The following is an 8,302-nucleotide window of genomic DNA, read 5'->3' as shown; positions in this document are numbered from 1 at the left end:
CAACAACAAAAAATGTTTAAAAAAAAGAAAAAGAAAATGAAAAGTCAAACCCCAGACTGAGAGAAAAGACTGATAACAGAATTTTAATACTTTCTTGGTGGGAGTGTAAAATGGTACAATCACTTTAGAAAATCTTTGGCAGTTTCTCATATAGGCGAATATTCACCTAGTGTTTGACACAGAAATTCTACACCTAGATATCTACCTAAGATATTTACTCTAATTTTAGAAATGTTGATTTGCTATTTCAAAAATATGTGAGATTTTTCTAGAATATTAGCTTTATACAATTTCATATAAAATGTAAAGGAGACAAAATTTATGAAGTTTAAAAAATGTAATGTGTCAAGTTTTAAGAGAAATAATTGCTTTAAAGTATAGGTGTGGAAAGGATAGGACTAAATGGAAAACAGGCTGTTTAAGTATGTTTAAATTAGTTTATTTCTGGTACCCTTTACAGGCTACAATGATTTTCTTCTGTTTAAGATTTTCACTCATTTCATACTATACAAAATAATTATTTTTACTGTGACTATTTCTATTAGGGATACACAAATCACTGGCTTCTACAATTAAAATGCATACACATTGAAAGAAAATACAGTAGGTCGTCGAATAATGTTGTTTCTTTATAACGCTGGTGAGGAAAACAGAACTGATTCCTGGCCAGGGCCACACTGTCTGTGTGGGGTCTGCGTGTTCTCCCCCATGTCTACGTGGATTTTCTCCGGATACTCCAGTTTCCTCCCATATCCCAAAGATACGCACATTAGGTGAACTGGTGTGTCTACATTGTCCCCATATGATCAAGTGTGGGTGTGGGTGTGAGTGCCCCTGCAATGGAAAGGTGTCCTGTCCAGTGGTGGAAAATAAATATCTTACTTGTTTTTATTAATCTTTTTTAAACGTATGTGTAGCTCACATTTTTTTCAATGTTTAATATTAGAAGTGTTTGGGGGTCTTTATTTAGAAGTTTGGTGATGTTTTTGTGCCCAGAAATATGCTGTTGGAACTTCACTCTTGTTTATATCAATTAACCTAAGGTGAAATCGGTTTCTTTATACTGTATGTCCTTTTGCTTAAAGTTGTAGTTTCCAAGAAACTATCGATAAGGATAAGTGAGGACTTACTGTAATTTGTAAAATATATTTGGTTAAATAATATTTACCTATATCAGGCCTTTAAAATTATATATTGGACTCTCTGCGCTATTAAGTAGTCTAACTGCACCTGTTAAATCAGAGCTGTATTTCCTCTCTTCTGTGTTTTGTTCTCATAATAAAGAAAAGGCATCAAGGACATCTACTGTGTTAGAGACTAGAAGAAATCTACAACTGTACATAATACTTGAGCACTCTAAGACAAATATGAATAGGTCATAAATTCCTTCTATTTTCTTTTAATTATGTCTAACTAGGAAAATATTCTTAAAGGATCTCAACCAATGTTAACTTATCTCAGAATAAAGTATAGAAAACTGACTCACCAACAATATCAAGTTGGGTTTCTTCATCATCTTCTCTTTTTCTCTTCTCTTTACTCTTTTTCTTCTTACTACAGGAGATAATTTACATAGATGAGTTTAGGTATGTTGATTTGCATATTAAATCTCATGAGATGGAATCTTGGAAGAATCTTTTAAACTGTACGTTGATTTACAAATTACTGAGTTATAATGATTTACATTGATATACCTCTTATTTTAACATTGAAAAGTCCCTTCTGCTCCTGTACATATTACATTATAGTTAATTAAGAGAACAGATTCTGGAGCCAGCCTGCCTCATTTTAAATCCTGATTCTGTCACTTCTTAGGTCTGTGATTTACTTAAGCTGTCAGTCAGTTTCCCTACCTGTAAAATGAGGATAATTATTTTTTTAACTTTTATTTATTTTAAGTGTGTTTTTCCAGGACCGATCAGCTCCAAGTCAAGTAGTTGTTTCAATCTAGTTGTGGAGGGTGTAGCTCACAGTGGCCCATGTGGGGATTGAAACGGCAACCTTGTTGTTAACAGCACCGTTCTCTAACCAACTGAGCTAACCGGCCGCCCTGAGGAGGATAATTTAACCCAACTCTTAAAGTCACTGTGAGGATTAAGAGTTAGTATGTACCTGGTTCAGTGTGAGGTCGGAGGGATAGTGGATGGGGGGAGGGGGGTTCACAGTATGAGGGATATAAATGATGAACGTCTAAGTATTACCTTGTTTTGTACACCTGAAACTAATAAATAAATTAATTAATTTAAAAAAAAAAAAAGAGTTAGTATGTACCTTCATACATTGCTGGTGCAGCCGCTTTGGAAAATAGCTTGGGATTCCTCAAAAAGTTAAAGCCAGAGTTACTGTATGACCTAACAGTTCTACTCCTAGGTATATAACCAAGAGAAATGAAAATATATTTCCACACAAAAACTTGTAGAAGAATATGTATAGGGGCATTATTCATAATAGCCCCAAAGTGGAAAAACCCAAAGCTCTATCAACTGATGAATGGATAAACAAAATGAGTTATATCCATACAGTGGAACATTATTCAGCATAAAAGGAATGCTACAACATAGATCAACCTTGAGAATGTTATACTAAGAAGCCAGATTATTTATATGACATATTCAGAATAGGCAAATACACAGAGACAGAGGCAGATTAGTGATTGCCAGGGATTGGGGGTAAGAGACGAGCAGGCGTGACTGCTTAATGGGGAAGGCATTTCCTTCTGAGGTGTTGAAAATGTTCAGCAACTAGATAGTGGTAATCTTGTGAATATACTGAAAAACACTGAATTGTACTTTAAAAGGTTGAATTTTATGATACCTGAATTATATCTCAAGAATCAAAAAAAATCCCAGAAGAGATTTAAAAAGCTAATATACGAAGTGCTTAGAACAGTTCGTGGCACATAAAAGTGCTACATATGTCGTAATTAGGATCAAGTTATAACTACAAGAAGAAACACTTATTTGCATTTTCATCAAAGTACATTTTCAGAAGCTAAATCTTCCCTCCTGCCAGCAAAATTCATACAGTAAAAGTTTCAGACTCATTCAGCATAAGTTTCTCATGATGCCAGACCCTCAGGCAGAGTCCTCAAGGGCTTCAGCTTGCTCCTTGACACTTTTCCCCCTCAACTATAAGCAGCAAAAACTCGTTTCTCACCGAGACCAGGAAGTGATGCTCAACATTTGTAAGATTAACCCTTAGCAAATCTAATGACAAAGAGATGGAGACAAGAGTGGGCAGATACCTTTTCCTAAAAAAAAAAAAAAAATCGAACAATCATTAATTACTGCACACGTTAATTCATTTAATCCTCATAATAATCCTTTTAGAGTATCATTCATCCCTCTTAATAGATGGGTAAACGGAAGCTCAAAGATATTAACGAAGCTGCCAAATCACAAAATTAGTAACTGGTGGCGTCCAGATTCGAGCCCAAACCCCTATCAAAACCCACATCTGCATAATGCGTTACAAATTAATAATCATTTTTAGGGGGGAAGGAGACAACGGGGAAAAGACGCATCCTTAATACAGGAACCGACTGTTGTGCCCACGTCATAGACGCATGCGGACCCACAAGAAGGGCGGGGCGGGGGGCGCTCACCGGAGCCAGGTTTGCGGCTCCGGGGCTGTTGGCCTCGCTCCCCCGCCTCCCCGCTTTCGGGGCGCGGCGGCTGGCGGCTGGGGCTCGTCCCCGCGGCCCGTGTCCGCAGCTCCGCGCAGGCGCCGGGGCCGGGCCGCCGCCGCACCTGGCCACCCGGGACAGGAAGCCAGGCCCACGGCCGGGGACCACAGGGCCGCTAAGGCTGCCGCGAGACTCACGGGGGTGTCGCAGGGCGGAGGCCTGGCAGAAAAGAGGGGAAGACGTTTCCGCACCAACTTCTGGCCTTACCTCTTAGCCTTGGTTCCCTTGAGCACGAGTTTGGTGGACTTCACGTAGGAGTATTCGGCCATGATTCTGGTGACACTTCTGCACCAAGAGATGCGAGCTGGCTCAGGATAAAGTACCTCGACTGGGGCAGGAAGGGCGAGGGAGGCAGGCAAGTGGAGACGGAGCGCGGACCCCCTGAAAGCAAACGCAACCGCAGCCGTGCAAGCGTCTCCCCGTAAGCCCTGGTCTTCCCCGCCCGAACGTGGAGTCCCAGACGGAGAACTCTACTTCCTGTTTACTGTCCGAGGCTACGGCGGCGGCCAAGGGCCGAAAAGGTCACGTTCACTGCTCTGTCGTGAGAATTTCTGAGTGTTAAGGAGACGCGCCCTCTGCTGGTCGGAGCGGGTCTAACACCCGTGGGTGGCGTCTCAAGGCACTGTTGATCGATTCCTGCTAGGCCACGGGAGGAGGTGACAGTTTGATCAGCCAGAGGGTGAAATGACTCAATCAGCTCTCCCTGTGCTTCAAGCAGCGGGCTGGGCCTGACAGCCCGGCGCGGCCGAGTCCATTATCTGGCCTTGGACGGCTTTCCAAGCCATTTCAATTCCATAAACGTTTATTGTAATGTTTTCATTAGGGAGCCGTGGGTGATGTACTACAGGAAACAATTAGGGAATAAAGTAAAAAATAATTAAGTGTCAAAATTTGGGCGGCAGATTTCACAAGGTACTGTAGAAATTTGGGTGGAGGTGGGGTGGGAAGTTGAAATGGAAAACTAATGTAATCTTACTGTATAAGGTGGATCTTGAGAGAGGCCTTCACAGCCTCAGCCACTTAAACATTTCTCCTGCCTGCTCCAATCTCTTCAACAGTTTTATAAGTCTGTTTTCTCCCCCTTCCCAGCTGTCTTCCAAAGTGCTACCTGAGTCATCTTTCTGAAGAAATAGCTGGTCATTATCCCCCTACCTAAAGCAAAAGCAGCCTATTGCTTTCTGGAGGAAAAATACTAGCATCATTTAATAAAGTATTGACGATCTGGCTGCTTTACCCACCGCTAAAACTCCTGCCACCTTAGTTCCGGACACACTAAGTTATTGGAAATGTTTGAATGCTCTGTGTTTGTTTCCTCTGCCTAGAATGTTGCCTTCCTCTTACCCACCCTCTTTACTTGGCCCCTTTCTTCAACCTTTTAAGACAAACTCAGGCATCATTTTTATTCAAAAAATCAGCTTTGAACAACTGCCTGCATTTCCCCAAATACCTGCATTTCTCGTTCTATAGCTTAATTTTGTGTGTGTGTGTTTAGGGCCAGCACTGTAGCTCATTCATCCTCACTTCACCTATACCTTACCCAATGCCTGCTTCAGAGTAGACCCTGCGTAAATGTCTGTTAAGGTATTCAGATTCTACAGCCTGAAGTTAAGCTGAGGTTAATGAAGAGAGTGAAACAGTGTGAGTGGGACTGGAGTAGAGAGGAGAGGTTGTGGTAGAAAAACAGAACGAGAAACATTGGGTGGGTAAGGAAATAGCACATCCTGGAGACCATTGGAAGTCAGTTTCTTTACGGATCAGCCATCTCGGTTAAGACACTGTGCTTGGTGACAAGGTTGTACAAGAGATGCTTCCACTCACGACCTAATCTTAAGGGCTTTCATCTAAGTAAATAATGTGCAGTGAGACTCAGTACAACATATAGTTAAGAATGTAGCTTCTGGAGACAGCCTGCTTGGGTGGACCTTGCTCTCTTTTTAGAAGCTAGATGAGTTTGGGCAAGTTATTTAACCTCCACATCGTATATCTACATTTCTTCAGCTATAAAATGAGATGATACCTCCTAGGGTTATGGTGAAGATAAAGAGAATTAACATAGAAAAACACTTTCTAAAGTTCCCAATAAGTAGTCAGTGTCTCATAAATATTAGCTATTATTGTTAGATATCGAAGTGCCGTGCGAAAGGTACAAAAAAAAATGTTGCAGCAGGTATGGTGGTTACATGTGGCAGGAGTAGGGGCTCCTATTTTGTTCTAGGGATCAGGAGAAACTGAATAGTCAAAGTGGCATCTGACAAGGGTCTTGAGCAATGTGCGGGATTTTGACAGATGGAGATGGGGAGGATAGGCATGTTTGATGGAGGAAGCAGTATGGAGAAAGGCATGGAGACAGAAGAGTACGGGGCTTGTGTAAGGAGCAGTAAGTAGCCCTGTTGGTTGGACCACAGGACATGTAGAGTGGTGGGAACTAGGATTGAGAAGGGAAGTTGGGGATCATTTTGTAGCTGGAGAATTTGAATGAAATCAGTAAGCAGTTGAGAGTGATTAAATAGTGTGTGTGTGTGTGTGTGTGTGTGTGTTGATGAACAGAGTAGTTCTCTAGGACAATTCTGTAGCAGTGGGGATGAAGGTTGTGTAAATGATACCAGGACCCTCCTACTTGAGCCATGGCTCTTTGCATAATATAGAAAACATGGACACTAATTGGGCTTCACAAACCTTAAGAGATGTTATTAAACTCATGATTCCTGGTGGCACCATAGAATCAAGATGGGCCAACCTCAAACCTGACTCAGATAACAAAACGATCATGAATACTAGCTTAGATTAGTATCCTTGCTTACTATTATAACATCTTTTCCAATATTTCTACAATACTTCCTTTTATCCTTTACGATAAAAAATTCCCAGAGTCATGAATGAGAGAGACAGGAAGGGAGGCTGCTCATGTTAGCTTTTTTAGGGATGTTGAGGAAATGTCAATTTCCTCATCTTTTAAAGTGGGGTATGTCACAGTACCCTTCAGGTTTAGGATTTAATGCTATAATTCATGTACAGTGGTCATGATACACATAGTAAGTGCTCAGTAGATGTTAGCTGTGGTGATCACCAACCTCATTATTATTAGATGGTTATCATCACATAGACAGGAATGCCGACAGCAAGAGGATAGATGCACGTTCTGAGGGAATTAATGTGGCAAGACCTGAAGAGCAAGAAGTAAACCATAGTAAAGGGATAGAAAAGGGATAGAAAGAAAAGTGAAGACAGGAAGATAAAAAAGAAAGGAACAGGGTTCGAGTAAAATTACAGTAGTCTTCCCTCATCTGCAGTTTCACTTTCCATGGTTTCAGTTACCTGAGATCAACCGCAATCTGAAAATATTACATGGAAAATTCCAGACATAAATATTTCATATGTTTTAAATTGCACACCGTTTTGAGTAGTGTGATGAAATCTCAAGCAGTCCCTCTCTGACCCAGCTGGGACATAACTCATGCCTTTGTCCAGTGTCTCCATGCTATAGATGCTCCCCACATGTTAATCACTTGGGTAACCATTTCAGTGGCCAGATCAACTGTTGCGCTACCACAGGGCTTGTGTTCAGGTCACTCTTATTTTGCTTAATAGTGGCCCCAAAGTTCAAGTGTAGTGATGCTGGTAACTCGGATATGCCAAAGAGAAGCTGTAAAGTGCTTTCTTTAAGTGAAAAGGTTTGTATGTATAGGAAAAATCATGGTTATATGTAGAGTGTGTTACTATTCATAGTTTCAGGCATCCACTGTGGGTCTTGGAAAATATACCCCATGGATAAGGAGGGACTCCTGCATAGAGATAAAGACTGAGAAGAAACTCCAGAAAGACAATGCTATTTAATATTGAAAAAGTTCATAAGAATAGCATGGAAAGAAGGCCATTGAGTTAGCATTCACGTAACCGTTGGGAAAGCACTTTCAGAGAGACAAGTGTCTTGACTAGGGAGTAGGTGAAGAAGAAAGAGCACTTTGCTATTGACTAGTTGGATGGGGAAGAAAATTAGGGATGGTTAGTTCCATATTTCTGGATTTCATTCCTTCTTGACCCACCACTGTATACATAATACAGAGTGACAGCAAAAAGTTAAAAAAAAATGAGACCAACTTAGTTTGTAGAGCATAAGACGATATTTTGTACTGAAATCAAGATAAATTCATGACTCTCCCTTCTGTCTCCACCCTCAGGTTGGAAGTTAAACAGCTCCTTTTTCTCTTCATTAATTTCATTTTCAACTCCTCCCAGGTATCTGGGGTTTATTTTCAAGTCCTCTCAGGTCTTGATGAGTTGAGGAGGTGTGAACAGCACTGTTTTCAGCAAAGGGAGAAGTTTGAGATTCTGTTCACATTTTTTCTCAGTGACATTCCCAAGTTTTCAAGATTATTCAGTGACAGGCCTTGTGTGATTTCCCGTTTTACTGATCATAATAATCACTTAAAGTATTTGTTAAAAATACAGATTCCCAGGCCCCTCACTTAGAAATTCTAATTCAGAAGATCATTGATGAGACCCAAGTATATGTATTTTTGACAAGTGTTACAAGTGATTCTTATGGTCAGGCAAATTTAGGAAACATTGATTTAGAATTTATGTTTTCATTACTGGCAGCTGAAGAAGGTTTTTCCC

The 8,302-nt window shown here is 40.7% G+C and overlaps 1 protein-coding gene across 2 annotated transcripts in view; it reads right to left on the bottom strand.

Moving 5' to 3' along the window:
• FRG1 (FSHD region gene 1) overlaps window positions 1-4,186 on the bottom strand; it is a 15,961-nt gene extending 11,775 nt beyond the window's left edge. Inside the window, exons 1-3 of one of the 2 annotated variants that reach the window (XM_081046254.1) lie at window positions 3,893-4,175; window positions 3,157-3,250; window positions 1,487-1,554 (exon numbers count right to left, since the gene is read on the bottom strand). In XM_081046254.1, coding sequence (XP_080902380.1) covers window positions 1,487-1,554; window positions 3,157-3,182 — 94 coding nt within the window. In that variant the 5' untranslated portion in view covers window positions 3,183-3,250; window positions 3,893-4,175. Of the gene's footprint in view, window positions 1-1,486; window positions 1,555-3,156; window positions 3,251-3,892 lie in introns of both variants that reach the window. The other variant, XM_081046253.1, reaches the window with a different exon arrangement.
• Between the last annotated feature and the right edge of the window lie 4,116 nt (window positions 4,187-8,302).

This window comes from Rhinolophus hipposideros (genome assembly GCF_964194185.1).
Source record: "Rhinolophus hipposideros genome assembly, chromosome: 4".
Classification (NCBI taxonomy): domain Eukaryota; kingdom Metazoa; phylum Chordata; class Mammalia; order Chiroptera; family Rhinolophidae; genus Rhinolophus; species Rhinolophus hipposideros.
Note: the sequence above shows the minus strand (reverse complement) of the source record. Positions and strands in the feature narration are given on the sequence as shown.